The sequence below is a fragment of the Phascolarctos cinereus genome, unplaced genomic scaffold (assembly GCF_003287225.1).
Source record: "Phascolarctos cinereus isolate Bilbo 61053 unplaced genomic scaffold, phaCin_HiC Scaffold_5;HRSCAF=322, whole genome shotgun sequence".
In the NCBI taxonomy this organism is placed as follows: domain Eukaryota; kingdom Metazoa; phylum Chordata; class Mammalia; order Diprotodontia; family Phascolarctidae; genus Phascolarctos; species Phascolarctos cinereus.
The window spans coordinates 81,353,838-81,370,005 of NW_027555958.1; the positions used below are offsets into that span (position 1 = coordinate 81,353,838).

At 37.8% G+C, this 16,168-nt stretch overlaps 1 protein-coding gene across 5 annotated transcripts in view; it reads right to left on the reverse strand.

Moving 5' to 3' along the window:
- Window positions 1-16,168, reverse strand: part of SMOC2 (SPARC related modular calcium binding 2) — a 255,093-nt gene that overhangs the window by 67,004 nt on the left and 171,921 nt on the right. For all 5 annotated transcript variants that reach the window (XM_020972073.2, XM_020972071.2, XM_020972072.2 and 2 more), the window contains 2 exons: window positions 8,227-8,413; window positions 1,400-1,482 (listed from right to left, as the gene is read on the reverse strand). In XM_020972073.2, coding sequence (XP_020827732.1) covers window positions 1,400-1,482; window positions 8,227-8,413 — 270 coding nt within the window. The remainder of the gene's footprint in view (window positions 1-1,399; window positions 1,483-8,226; window positions 8,414-16,168) is intronic.

Sequence of the window (16,168 nt, forward strand, 5' to 3'; positions counted from 1 at the left end):
AGGTCCTCCTGACGCCAGGGCTTGTGCTCTATCCACTGTGCCACCTTGCTGCCTCTTGTTTGATGTCTAATAGACACTTTAAAGTCAATGTGCCCCAATTTCATAAGCTGGGGTCCCCCTACCTTTCCAGTCTTCCTACACTTTAATCTGTCCCCTCCACCTACTACATGAGCCAGTGAAACAGACCTCCTTTCTATTCTTCATACAAGACACTCCATCTCTGCAATCTGGGTTTTTTTTAACTAGCTGTTCCCCATTCCTGAAATGATTTTCCCCTTCATCTCTATTGCCATAGTTTCTTCAAGTCTCGGGTAAAAGCCCACCTTCTTTAAGAAGACTTTCTAATTCCCCTCAATGCTAGTACTTTCCCTTTGCAATTACCTCGAATTTCATCTGTTAATCTTGTATGTACATAGTTGCTCGCATGTTGTCTGCTTCATTAGGATATGAGCTCCTTGTGGACAGGGACCATGTTTTGGCCTGTCTTTGTATTCCTGGTGCTTAGCATAGCGATTGTCACATAACAAGTACTGAAAAAATGCTTGTGGACTGACTAAATCAAATATGTTTTCCCTAGAGTCTAATAGCCTGTGCTTTGCTCCGTGAATACAAAGCTACTCTCCAAATCCTCTATAAACTGCTAATATGGAGTTGATTTGGAAAGAATTTTTCACCTCTTTTGTACCAAATTAAGTAATTCAAGGCATGAGGTATATTTTTGGTGTATCATAGAATAGAATATTTGCTTTTCAGAAAAGAGACAAAATTCATAAAGTGTCTCTTCATGTATGTGTATATAATAATTATGAGTTTATATTCACTGTTTCTGTTTCATTTCAAATTGTACCTTGCAATTAGACTCACTTGATATGCAGACAGGTCTAAGTCATATTTTACTAAAAATTAAGCTTTAACCACTTGAAATTTTAGTTGTTTTTCTTTTTTTAAGCCAGAAAATAATATTTAAACTACCACTCTTATGTTAGCAAAATAAATAATGGATTCTTAGGTTGTGTTTGTGTGTGTGCACACATATGCCTTTTCCAAAAGAGTCCGAAAGGCACACTGTGCTTAGAGTGTGATTTTGTATTTAGATTATTTTTTTTAAATGTTTTACTCTTAAAGTTGAAGCTTCATCCAAATCTGCTAACCTCAAGTGAAATAAATCTGTGAAACATCTCCAGTCTGTATGTTGTACTGATGGCCTTGTACATGTCTGGGCTAGATTCAAGGCTCTCTTTCAGTGGAGATTTGGGACTGCTTCACTGGCCAATCAGCTTAATAATGTCCAAGCCCTCTGAGAGACAGATTTGGATGAATTCCTTCCCGTCATAAACCAGCCTTGAATCCAAATGTGGTAACAAACGTGCTCCAGCCAAAACCCGTCCATTACACTCACCTTGGAGCTGACGGCCCTTGTACAAATCCTTTGTTTTGGTTGGGTGAGCCCTGGCTGTGTTATCGCATTTCGGCTGTTCGTACCTACAAGAGGGGAGAAGTAGGGGGGAAGAGGCAAGGAAAAAAAAAACACAACCAGTTTAGAGTTTGAAATATGCCTCCTTCTACGCCTCACATGGTCACACTTAAAGTGTACACTTCTTTGGCTCTCAGCACATGCTGTGATACTTGCTTCTCATGTTACAATGCCCATGATTTATTACCAGGATTCTTTGGAGAAAACTTAATTGTGGTAAGCCTGTTGAACCCAGAGAGTAAGAAGAAGCAGCACACTGTCTACTGCTATTGGCATTCCTTTGAAATCCAGTGTCTCACACAAGATTGGGTATCATATTCAGAACACCTTCCTCCTATATTATTTTAAGAAGGACTGGCATTTGGCTCTCTAGTCCTTCAATCCGATACCTCATCCTAATTGGCAGAATTCTATATAGGAATAAATGGTGTGGCTCTGTGAGTAGAAATGTAAGAAATAAAGGATGTGATGAGGATTGCATCCTTCCATCCACTCTGCATATACCATGCACATATATAGTTGTTTACATGTCATTCCTCTCATTAGAATGTGAGCTCCTTTCAGAGCACGGACCACTTTTGTGTCTTTCTTTGTATCTCTTGCCCTTAGCACTGGGCCTGGCACACAGTGAAGACTTAATAAATGCTTTTTCACTGACTGATTGGTGGGTGGGACAAAAAGAGGCCTGCAGTCTCAGGAATAAACTTGAATTCTTGTTGGTGGCAAAAGACCCAGCTTCCATGGCTTGTAGTCAATCAGAGAAGACAAGATGGAATGGAAATGGGCTCTTGGAGACCTTGCAGGTTTGTGACCATGAGGCCCTATTAAGAACTACTATAAGGTTTCTTTGGTGCTGTTAATTTTGTTATTAGAGTAGGCATTGGAAGCACAGTTTTCCATACGTCAGCTTTTAGGCTTTATGGCCCTCCTCTTGACTTGATAAATAGGTCCTATTTTCTTTAGATTACAATTTGTTTCTCCTGTTCTTCAGAGCTCACTGGTTTATAACTAACTATTATTCATAATATAACTATATTAGCTGGAAGGTTGAGATGATTGATTTTCTATTGAAACAGAGTATGATTTCTGATCTTACCTTTCTGTCTCATTGTCCTGTTTTAATTACACTGGGCACACATATAGTGTATATGGGGTTTTATTTTCTCCCTTGGGGATCATCTTAAGTTTATCTTCCTCCATAATGTTATTTTCCTTTATAACACAGGAAAGGAAAATAATCTTCTCTCTTAAGGGATTGTCTTTAAGTATTCTCCTTCTTATGTCCCCATGAGAATTCTGGCCAATTCTACAGGGGACTCCTGCTGTGGATTGTGATGTAATGAGCAATTTGCTCACTGTCTCCCTTCCCCTCACACCCTGAATGGCCTCTTTGATACCAGAAAACATAACACCCATTCACTTACTCCAACTTTGTGAGTAATAATTTAATATGCCTTTTGGAAATGTTGGTTTTGAAATTAAAGAGTCCCTGACACACTCAAGCAAACATCTAAGCTATCAAATTTTAATCAAAAGCCCATTAACTTATATCCTTTTGAAATCTGGTAGTGTCCAGTACTGTAAGACAGAGAAACATATCCACGATGTGAAAACTGTGTGTGTAAATGCACGTCTTACCAGGGTGCCTCCTGATCTTATTAGAACACTAAGACACACAGGCCACAGGGAAAAACAGAAGGTTCACCAAGAAGCTATTTAAAAGAAGCCAGTCACTAAAGGGGATACTAAGTTTCTACCTCTTCTTACCCATATTTAATTCTCTGGGAGCCCTAGACATTCTCACAATTGAAAAGCTCAATTAGAGGCAAGAAGGAGAGGTAAGAAAGGACGCGGGGTAAGTACCAATTGGGGGCAGATTGGATATCCATATTGTACATCACTCCCTGTGACCAGCTGCGAGATTTAGACTTACTTCACAATGAACAAGCCCAGAAATGTGAGCTACAAAAGGACAGGAGGTTGCCCTTACCATGGACAGATCACTAATTAATGAGGTGGAACGATGCCTAGAAAGCACTAATGATGGAATTCCCATTGGAGGCCAAATCACTCCAGTACTTTAAAAAAGCATCTTCTCACAAGCCCACATCAAAGAAAAGTACCGCAGCATCACGTGCTATTACATAGCTCTGAAAAATTAAAGCACTGGTATCAAGTAGGTATGAGGATGCCACTGGGGCCCATGGGTGTCCATTACTTTTAATATTTGGATGGCTGATGGGGAGAGAGGTCATAATAATCTCTATCTTGTGAATTGTGAATGTCTTAAATTAGAAAACCCATGGATTGGAACTTAGCCATCCCTTCATAATACTTCTGGTACTTTTCCAAGTATAGTGACAGGGAAAACTTATAAATAAACTGTAACACTGATGTCCAGGTATGTGAAGTTGCATATCTAAAGTGTCTGCTTAAAAAATTATCATGGAATTGCCATAACTCAATGTGGTACCTAACCCCCCAAAATAAAGTTCATGAGGCCATCTGCAACCATCAATAGAAACTCAAAATCCAGCTCCCCACCCCACCACCTCATTCCTTGCTGTTTATTTTAGCCTATTTGTACATGACAAAGCAAAAATTTCTGGATTGTCCAGTTGCCCATCAGATACCATGCTTTCTGCCAAAGTGCAATGTAATTTCATGCTTAGGAGACTATGCATGCACCACAAGTGAGAAAAGCACCCTATGGAATCAGGAATAGAAGCTGCTTTGATCAGAAGGTTAGAATGGTTGGGATTCTGATAGCTGATGGATGAATTCTTCCATCAGCCAAGAAAAGAGTGAAAGAGAAGTCTCTATACGCTAATGTAGTACCTGGCAACCAGCCTGGTCCTTGATTAATCTGATACCCCACTTCAACAATTTTTCCTCTAGGTCAATTAGTATGCAGAGCTGAAACTTTCTTCTCTAACTTCCACTCAGTAATCCAGACAGAGTAGGATTACCCAGGAACCCTGTCTCTGGTCTTCAAGCAGTTTTGGAAAATACAATGAAGAATCTGATTGTCACAATTAATCAATAAACATTTGTTAAGCACCTACTATGTGCAAGATATTGTGCCAATTGATTTTATGAGATAAGCACATAAAGACAAGCAGAATAGTAGGTGCCAGAGCTACTCCCTTGGCTTCTCAGTGGCCATTCCACATGGACATTTGAGCTGAAAAGGATGCTAGAATTTACTGTCTGCCTCACAGAATTTTTTTTTTAATTCTTCATTTCTCTAGTGTTTGACTTACACTAGAAGTCTCAAGAAGTATTTTTCAAGTCATTGTGTAGTAGAAAGAATGCTCTAAACTCAGAAGATTTGGGTTCAAATTCTGTCTTTATGACTCACTATCTGTGTGAGCTTGGCCAAATCACTTAATCTCCCACATGAAGAGATAGGACTGGGTGACCTCTCTAAACTTCCCCTCATCTCTAAATTCTGTCATCTTGAGTTTTTTATCTCCTTATGTGGAAGAAAAGAAATAGCTAGCTTTCACATTTCAAAAGTGTCTTACTGATATCCTTGTTTGATTTTGAATTTTTTTCCTTAATCCAATTTATTAAGCACCTACTATGTCCTTGGAATTTAGCTAGGTATTTTTATTCAAAGACAAACATGCCATTGTGCCCATCCTCAAGATAGATATACTGTAGGGAAAATAAGGCATGTCCACAGATAGTAAATACAAAATATGTGGAAAGTTATACAAGGCATTTTCCAAATAGAAAACAAATGACTGGGTGTAGGGAGAATCAGTGGGGCAGGCAGAAACGATCAGTCTATAACCTAAAGCTAAACCAAGATGGTAAGATGTCTTCATAAAGTTGCTTTGCCTTCCCCAAGAATTAAAACTTTCATCTTGAATTTGAATTCAAATTTCAATTTGAAACTGGGAGAATACACAGTTAGTGGATGGCTCTGGAAAAAAGGAAGGCAGACATAAGGCAAAGCCAAGAGAGAATTCACAATTGATTAACCTATCATAAAAGCTGGTTAGGTGCCATTCCTGATTGAAGGAAACAATTAAAGTGAAAAAGATGCCAGCAATAGATAACACAGGAGACCAAGAAAGCTGGGCTCAATGCCATATAGCAAAGTGATGGGCAGCAGTCAAAATCAAAATGAGTCTCATTTTGAGACAAAAAAAGACTAAGAAAGAACAGCTTAAATCACTGATAGAGTGACTATTTGGTAAATCAAATGTGCTCTCTCTTGATTGACAAAGGGAGAATTGGAGATGTTCCCTGAGTTGCCGGGAGCACAATATGTGGGTCTCTGGTGATTTTCTACCCCTCAAACCTGGACACAGTATAGATTAAAAAAAAAACCCTTAGGATTGAAGAAAGAGGTTCTTGCTGTAAAATCATTATGTTGATAGTTTCTTTAGGGATGAGATAAGAAATGCCTGGTCTCATTATTTCAGGGCCAATCTCGTGGTTGAGGATTAGACATCTCATGGATTCCCATTGGCTAAGGCTGACGATCTGTCAGTGACACTTTACCTCTGCTACAGTATATGAGTTTGGATTCTGATCCCGCAGCTGGTCCAGTCTCAGGCATATAAAATTATTACCTCCCACTTAAATACACAGGAAACAAATCATATTATAAAATACGGTAATATTGTTTCCTGGGGATGAAGGGTTTCTTAGAAAACTATTCCCCAGACACATTATCACACAAGGATGAAAATAACAACAAAAATAAAACCAAAAAAGATCTCATACCAAAACCTTGAAAAGACTGATGTTGCACTGCAATGATTTTAAACTAGCTCCCATGATGCCCTTGCAGAGAAACCAAACCTCAATAGCTGGCTTAAATAGCTTCTTTTGGAATCTGATATTTGCCCAGCCTTCATCTATTCTATACTCTTCAGGGTTCTCTGTCATCTATCCAGCTTGGCTGAAGTGAGTAAACTGTACACTTCTATTACTAACATACTTATAAGGATATTTTATTTCTCTATTATTTCCAAGGCAGTGGTTCCATGGAGACTGCCATGAAATGGGATGAAGAGGTAGTCAAGACTGCAGACTATTTGGGGTTGATCCTCATAAAACATTATCAGCTGGCTATCTGTACTGCTGACTTCTAGGAATCTGGGCTAACTCACTAGGAATCTGGGCTCCAACCTCCTAAGTATCATATTTAAATACTTGGAGGATCTGGGATTTCATTAAAGTGGGTGTGTCTATCTACCACCCCCATCCCCATGCTAACTCTAGCCCTTTCCACACTTTAGTAGTTATCTTCCTTCATGAGGTGCTCAGGCCAAAAATACTCATCCTCTATCCACTAACCATCTGGTAATGAGTGAGACTGGTCCTCAGATAAAAGAAGTATGGTCTGTTAATGAGAGGTTTTTCAGTTTACTGGGGCCAGTCAGAGTTTCTACCCTGGTAGGATAGCTTTTGAGTACTTAGGGTCACTTCCAAGCCACAATGAGGCATTTGGGCAGGACCTCAATTGGGGTAACGTATAAATAAATGGAAAGACATAATGGAAAATGCCATAAGGCTGATGTTTAGGACAGGAAGCACGTAGTTGTATTTATAATTCTGGATAAATGTGCAAACTAACTTAATCTATGTGAGATCAAGGAAAATGATGCATTCATAGAGCACATATGTGTAAAAACCATTTCACTGACCTTCGAACTTGGGTAATGCCATAGATAGCATGCTTATCAGATTCACAATGATATAAAGCTGGAAGGATCATTAACACACTGACTGACAGACCTAAGAGTTAGAAGGATTTTGTAAAAGAAGAACACTGAGCCAAAACTATCAGCATGAAACTCAGTAGGGATAAATGTAAATCCTTACATTTTAGTGGTTTTCATGCTTGGTTTGAGTCAACAGTGAGTCTTGAGAAGGCAGTTAAGGAAGCTAATACTATCTTAAGCTGTATTATAGGAACTGGGATTGTTTAACCTGGAAAAGGGAAGAACCAGGAGGGATATGATAGGTATCTTCAAGTAACTGAAACACTGCCCTATGGAAGGGGTATTAGAATTGCACTACTTGGTCCCATGAAGGACATTTCATAGCAATAGGTGGAAATTATGAAGCATCAGATTTAGGCTCGATTTACGACCCCTCTCCCAAACGTACCTATTTTTTAAAAGGAGTGGCCATCCTTCCAGTCACTCAGGTATACAATCCCTTAGTCATTCTCAGTCCCTCACTCTCCCTATCTCCACTTATCCAGTCAGTTGCTGAGCCACTCTACTCCCACAACATCCCTCACATAAGCCCCTTCCTCTCCATACATGTGGCCAGCATCCTAATTCAGTCCCTCATCACCTCTTCCCTGGATTATTACAGCAATCTTCCAATTGATGGCCCTATCTTAAGTCTCTACTAAGTCAAATCTACCCTCACACAGCTCCTCCATTTATCATCTTAGAAAGTTATCTGGATACCAAGGGGTTAAGTGCTTTTCACAGTCAGTCTGTGCTTTACATTTATGAGAGATTAAGAAGAGTGATGCATTCACAAAGCTCCTATCTGCAAAGGACACTTCATTTAACCTTGCTTATCAGACTTGCCTTATCAGATTCATCAGTTTCACATTTGACCTGTGACTCAAACTCAGGTCTTCCTGACTCCAAGGTCATCTCTCTATCTGCCATGCTTTAGAAAGGCTATATAATTCAGCTATTATTTTTCATAATCGTGATGCTTTTATTTTGTAACTGTTTAAAAAAAAGTTTAAGATCACAATCCTTTACCTTGTGGATGTACCAGGAATGGGACGCCCTGTGTCTACTAGGACACACCAGCAATACCCTGTAGAAGGATGACACTGCACAGGTTTGTAGAGACCACCATGAGCACACTCAGGAATAACCACATTGTCATTCTTAGGCTGCTTGGCTTCTTCTAATGCAGACTGATGTTCTTGATCACATGATGATGCTGAAGGAAACATGAAAATAAACACAGGATTAACTTCATACGGATGTAAATAGTTGGGGTACATGGTACACAGTAAGGAATATAAAGGAAGATAATATGAAAGATTTGAAGTGACTTTAAGTTCAGAAAATAGATGCTTAGGCATATGGTCCATAGGCGAAATATGACCACCATTTACTTTTTAATCAACAAACTTCTATTAAGTAACATCTCTGTGGATGGTAACATACTAGGCATCAGCATTCCAATGGCCAAAGGCCAGATCCAATCTACATCAACGGTATGTGCAATGGAGTCCTGGCTATGATTTGCAACTTGTCCATAAAATACAGTGGAGTTCTTGGTTCATCTACTTTGTATTTAGAGCAAAGATCGAGCCAGTGTAAAAGCCAAAACTAGAATGCTACTTCATGCTGGCAGTTCCCACCCTGGCATATATAACCTATGATACCAGTAACTCTGCTGCTGGACTTTGAATAATACTCTACTTGCCTATCATGGGCCATTCCAAGAATGGATCATGGTATCATGGTGTAGTAGTAGAAAGAATGACTTACTAGAAGTCAACACACCTGGGTTGTGATCTTTGCTTAGTGACCTCGGTCAAGTCACTAAACTTCTGTAGATTTCAGTTTCCTTACCAACAAAATTAAAGTATTGGACTAGACAATATTGGAGAAGTCTTTCATTTTAAAGCCCATTTATGACTCTGCATTTATACAAAGAAGGTCTTCCATAACTAAAAGATTGCCAACTAGCCATAGTTCCAGGACTAAACAAAACTTTTTTGATTCATATTATGCATGTAGAATTTTTTAAATTACAGAATTCATTCAATATGAAAGGAAAAGAATAACTAATAGGAAAATAATCTAATAAGTAAACCTCAATTTATAATATTTTGGCCTTAATATTTTCTGTGGAAGTTTAGACTAACAGGGAAGCTTTGTTCCTACCATATTATTAACATATACTTAAGAAAAAACTGCATGCAACAGTTCACAGTTTCATATATAATCTTCTTTTCTATTTTTTATATATTACATTTTCATGTTTTGATATTTGTTCTGAGCATAATAAAAATAAAATTTGAAGAATCTGTGAAGTAAAAGGCATTCTATGAATTTCTTTGTCTCTTTTTGGGAGGGAGTAAGGGACTCAATTCATTCTTTTGGTCTAGGACACACTGTCCCTCAGAGTAATCCTCTTCATTTATTCTCTATTTCAGCCAACGTGTTCCCCAAATGCAGTAACTCATTTCTCTGCATTCATGTCAGCCATTTTCTATGCCAGGAAAGAACTCTTTACTCATCTTAGTCTTTTGTGAATCCTGATCCACTTTCAAAGCTCCACTCAGATGCTTCCTCCTCCATGAGAACTTCATTGGCTCTCTGCTTTGTCTCCATCCCTCCCACCTTGCTATATTTTTCTGAGTACCCCTTCTCCAGCAGAACATAAGCACATTGAGGGCAGGAACTATTTCTTTTTTGTCTTTGTGTGACCAGTGCCTAGTTCAGTGTTTAGCATGTACTATATATTTAATAAATATTTACTGAGTTGAAGGGAAAGAGGCTCTCACCTCAATTTTTTTATTATATGATTCATTTAGTATATGCCCAGATGAAACCTATTGCAGTCTCTGTGCTGCCTGCATTACTACTCTTGCTTAGGCAATAGTATTATTAATGTTTTTATTAATATTGTTAAGGGACCTTTTAATTGAACTCTTTCAAGTTTTTTTTTCAAATGTTTCAAGGTTTTTTAAGTATTACAAAAGTGTTACTAAATCATAGTCACTGGTACTGATGACACGACAATGGAATGTAGATCATAGGTCATAGAACATTAGAGACAGAAGGAATCTTAGAAATCATGAAGTTCATCTTGGCATTTTACATATGAGGAAGTTGAAGTCAGAGAGGTGAAGTCACTTGCCTAAAGTCACAAAGGTAATAAATAGCAAAGCTGGAACTTGAGCCCACGTCTATTAACACCAAATCTATTTCTTTTTCCAATCAATCAAAGAAATCAATCAACAAGCATTTATTAAGAACCTACTATGTGCCAGGCACTATGCTAGCTATGGGGAAAAAATAATCTGCCCTCAAGGAGCTTATATTCTGTTAGAGAAGACTATGCACCTACGTATACACACAGATTTATAGATACAAGGTGATTTTGCTTGATGGGGAGAAACAGGCTATAAACAGCTTGAAGGACTAGGAGGCACTTGAGCTGAGTCTCGGGGCAACCAGAAATTCTAAGGGGCAGAGATAAGAGGTGAGGGCATTCCCATCATGGAGATCAGAGAGATAGGAAATGAAAAATACCTCCCAAGCCCTTGCTTTGAATGTGGGGCAACCACAGACAGCACTGAATACATGAAACTGTCACAGACACCTTCCTCCTTTTCAATGCTACTCCCATCAATAAAAATATAAAGATAAATCTCTTCAATTTGAAACTAGTCCCTTAACTAGTAGATTCCTTAAGTGTAATGAATCATTCATGTATTGGTAATTCATTATTAAACACAGAGATAGAACAACATCTCTAGGGCATTGCAAATCCAGCAGAAAATAAGATAAAACATATTTGAACTTACAATGTAATTCAATGGACAAAGTTATTTTGACTTATAAAAGTCATTTTACATGGGGGTTTTCTCGTAAAACCTCCACTATATAAAATGAGGTAAACCATTTTTGTTCATTTAATTTCCTTTTAGTTAGTTAGAGTTAGTTAGTTTAGTTTTAGTTTAGTTAGCTAGAATAAGAGGACACTGTAGTATAGTGAATAGAGAGCTAGCCTTGAAAGCAGGAAGATCTGAGTTCAAATCCCGTATTTGATGCATACGTGGCTCTGTGACCCTGGGAAAAATCATTTAATCTATCAGTCCTATAGTAGTTCTCCAAGGCTACAAAATGCAAAGAAAATGACAGTTTGTATTGGCAGAAGGAGTTTCTTCATTTGAGAGTTCCCAGTATCAGTGAAGTCACAGGTTCTGTTCCTATCCTTTTGTGTTTGTAGTTGGTTCACCTGCATGTATTACACTCTCACCACCCACACCCACACCCGACACCCCTGCATGCACACAGATACCACACAGACACGTAACAGAATAAGGCACAGGCTGTGGAAGTCCCCAAACTACAACCACAAAAACAACATGGCCTAAGAAATGTCAAAGGAAAGCGACCTGAAAGCCAACAAGCAGGCCTCTGTGATAATTGCCCAGAGTGTGCTCAGTAGCTCTTGAAATTCCCATCCCCCATAGCTGGTCTCCATCCTAGTTGCTACCCTCAGTCAAAGGGCCACACTTGAGGACTGAAGCTGAGAGAATTTAAGTGACTTGACCAGGTTCACACATCTAGTTAAGTATCTGAGGCAAGATTTGAACTGTCTTCCTAGTTATAAGGCTAACACTCTATCCATTATACCACCTAGCTCCCTATCAGATGTGGAGATAGTTGAGCCAGTTCAAGTAATAGAGTCACCAATGTCCACCCAAAAATGTGAAAATTCTGTGTGGCTTAAAGTATGACCTAGACAAAAAAAAATAGGTCAAGGGTGAAGGATTTCTGATTTTTCTGAATTCTTTCAAATCCAGTCCAGAACACCAACATTAATATTGGCATAGAATTCGCATTAGTAAGAAAACAATTCTATGTCAGGAATTCTAGAAGTGATTATCTGAGACTACTTAAAAAATTTTAAGAGTCAAACTATGGAATAATTTTGACTTGTTATCTTTTTACCACCTATTCATAATAAATTCTGAAATTAATTTATTGTTGTATCTTAGTTGCATTAGAGTCTGTAGAAGTATAGACTTTAAAGCTGGTAGAGACCTTAGAAATTACCTAACCCAACCCTTTATTTATAGTCATTCAATCAGTCAACTAGCATTTGAGACAGTTAGGTGATTCAGTTTATATCCATTTTCCAAATTCTAAGCACTATTTCCAACAACTAAAAAAGAGAAAGGAAGAGAAACTACTTCATTTCTTATACAATCCTACTCATTTTCTTCAGAAATTTATCACAGATTACTTTTTGAATGAAATGATTATGATTTTTCCTGTATAGTATGTGAATAGCAAAACTGAGGCTTCTTAAGACTCTAGATATTCTGAAGGACCTATCCCTATCTATTGGCCTTCAATACTAATAGTGCTACTCTTTCCATCTGTATCTTGAAAATAACACACAAGCTGTTTTCAGGTAGTACAAATGAACTTTGAAAAAGGCAATGATTTTGGCTTACAATATTTCAGAATGCAACATAATTTTAAAGTATCTTGAAGTAGTTAATATTTTATTAAATATCCAATGCATTGCTAAGGAGAACCTGAAACAAATCAGTCTCTTCTTCCAATCATCCTAATGATGATGATGATTGTTTTTCAAGCATAAGCACTAATGGAAAACACATTGCTTTGCTTTGGTGCTCACTTGGTCCTTTTTCAGAAACTTGTTAAGTGAAGTAGGTTTATGATGTGATTACCTTGCCACAGAAGTACATTTAATGTGGACTTGTCCAGGGACATATTTCATCTATACAACACTTTCTGAAAGGCTTCTGAAATGTTCCTCCTTTCTTTCAAAACTTATAAAAGTCAAAAGAGATGAAATGTGGCACTTTGGATAAAAATATGGCCTTGGAATCAGGAAGACTTGGGTTCAAGTCTTCCCTTTGACTGTAAGCTCAGACAAGTCACATAATTTGTCACTCCCCCAGAAAACTTTCTAAGACTATAAGCTAACTTAGAGGGAGATTCCTTACAAGGGATATCCTATATCATTAAAATAACAGCTCCAAATCCTTCCTCCCTTCCCCCATTTAAGTAAAAAAAAATCTTTACATGAAATAATGTCTATCTATGAAATTATAAGACTAAACAGAAACATAGATGGCTCAGTGGCACAATGGTAGAGCTCTGGGCATGGAGTCAGGAAGACTCATCTTCCTCCATTCAAGTTTGGCCTCGGAAACTTACTATGTGACCTTGTACAAGTCACTTAACCCTGGTTGCCTCAGTTTCCTTATGTGTAAAGTAAGCTGGAGAAAGAAATGGCAAAACAATCCAATATCTCTGCCAAGAAAACCTCAAACGGGATCACAAAGAGTCAATCACGACTGAAAAAATGACTGAACAACAAAAAACAGAAATATGATACATGTTTGGTAATCATTTGTCCATCACTACAGACATTATCTAGCATTGCTTTCACTCAAATCTTAAAAGTTTTTCCTCTGAATAGGCTATGCCATGATGAAGATGACTAAAAAACGAGAAATTATTTTTCTATTCCTCTATGGCAGTAGGTATAAACCTGATTAATAAAATATTATATATTTATATATAGGCTCCTTAGCTTACAAAGCAAATGATCAACAAGAGAGATACATAAAATGACATGCAATGGAAATTCAAATAAATTTTTGAGCATCACTGAAGGTGTCAGTTTTAGATGAGGTATCTCAGGTATCAGCAAGATATCTGAATGGATTTGTCCTATTGAAAACTGGAAATACGTAACCAAAAAAAGGCAACAGATAAGGTCTAGAGGTATAGATTTGGGGGACAAATCACATACAAGCAGTATTTTAAAACCAGGTGAGTTTTTTTTTAAAGCTTCCTGAGGAAATGAAGATGGAAAGAAGGGGAAAAAAAACAGAAGACTCAATGGCTAAGCCTTATTGATGGGAAGCATTATTCTTTTTTCAAGTACAGTTTGGATTAGACGCCTATGCAGATCACCTTCCAACTCTTGGATTCTGTGATTCTGTGCAATTATTGTTCACGTACAAAGTAATGAAACCAAATGAATCTCAAAAATTCCAATTTGTACATTAGCTATAGTAATATTTTCTTCCAGTTACTCTCATGTATCATCATATCGATGATACATGAAAAGTTACTCCTTTGACTATTATTATTTCCAATCACTTTCCCTCCCTCAGTTTTGTTTCTTTCCTGATCACTTTAACAGGTCACAAGTAGGCAATTAAGGAGCTTTTATTAAAAGCAAAACAAAACAAAACAAGGCTATCTTGTCCTAATCTTATTGTGTTTCCCAGGAGGTACTGTATTGTTGTACGAAGGGCATTAGATTATGAGTAAGGGAGCAATGGTGCCAGTATGAGATCTGTTACTAACTAGGGGTCTGGCCTTGACAAAATAACTTAACTCTTTTGAGTCTGTTTCCCTCATTTGTCAGAAACTGACAAGAATAGCTGAACAATCTGCCTCACAGAATAATTTTGAGAATCTAATGAAATAATAAAATGTATTTTGAAAGTATGAAACACAAGAGCACTAGAAGAAGTTCCCTAGCCAATTGTTTGGAGCCTCTGGCGGAACTTAGGAAGGCCAAGGGTAAAATGGATTGTTTGTTGCTTGTCTGTTCTCCAAGAGGACCAATGACTTCAGGAGAGTGATGTCTTGACTTGCAAATGAATTGGATTTAAGTGAGGCAGAGCTGTGCAAAGCCATCAGCCTCACTCTCTCCCACAGAGTCATTGGAGACCAGGAGGAGGACATAAGTCAAAATGACTGGCAATGACCCAGCATGGGGAAGTGTCACACAAAGTGATAAGGTCACAATAGGCTGTAATTATAATGTTATTTAGGACTGGCCAATGTACCCAGTCCTTGTGAACTTGGATGGAGTGAAACATCATGCTTAGCTGATGGAATTCTCCACACTGGAGAGGTTGGAGATTCTCCTTCTGGGACAATAGTAATGCTGTTCAACGAAAGAGACTTGGAGAAAATTTGGTCCATGAAAAGACATTCTATAACTGATTGAAGATTGCTAACCACATGATGGATAATAGCATTCTTTTTGAATGACTTCAGTAGAGGCACCTTTGTATGGTCTTCGTCAACCTCAGTCTCAGTCAATGCCAGAGAGAGAACACTACATATTCTAACTCTGTGGTTACTACCTGGTGGGAGAAGGTAGGAGGTCTTCAGCTCAGTAGACGAGACATCCCTTACAAGGGGCTGTCTACCCTATCACAAGTAAAATCAGCTCTTCACACCAGTCCTTTGATTCAAGTATAATTTTTTTCTTTATCACCATAAGTGGCTTAATTTTCCCCCCAAATCTATCATACTTCTTTTCTAACCCATTATGTGTATCTTAGGCACCTAGAGAACACAATAATTCAAAGGCAGATGCATGCTAATGCATTATGGACACACATAAGAGCCAATGTGATTTAGGCTCAGAGCATATGGTGTCCATTTACATGTTTCTGAATGTTTATGTTCATTCTTCTTATGATTGGTGCTCTTCAACTTTCTATATACTTTCTCTATCAGTGGCAGAATTATTTTATGTGGTTCTCTTTTTAATTATACAACACATAAATGTGAAAATTAAAGATGATGCAACAAAGAAAACACATTCAAACAATTTAATAAACCAGAAACCCTGTTTAGAATTTGATTTGTAGGAAATAGTTTGAAAAAATGAAAATTGTATTTTAAAATAAATATAATTATTCACATGTCCATGTTCAACAAAAGATTAAATTTGGGTTCACGGTATTCAGAAATCATTTTATGTTTTAACCTTGACTATGAGGGGGCAAAAATGTATAAATCTACTCTAACACATGGTTCCAGAATTTGACTGTGCCAGAAAGAAAAAAAAAGTTCTACAAACAATGCTAACTATTAATCTCCAGAGCTTAATGATCTAGCCCAGAGTTTTTGCCATTCTATGATTAACCGATCATTT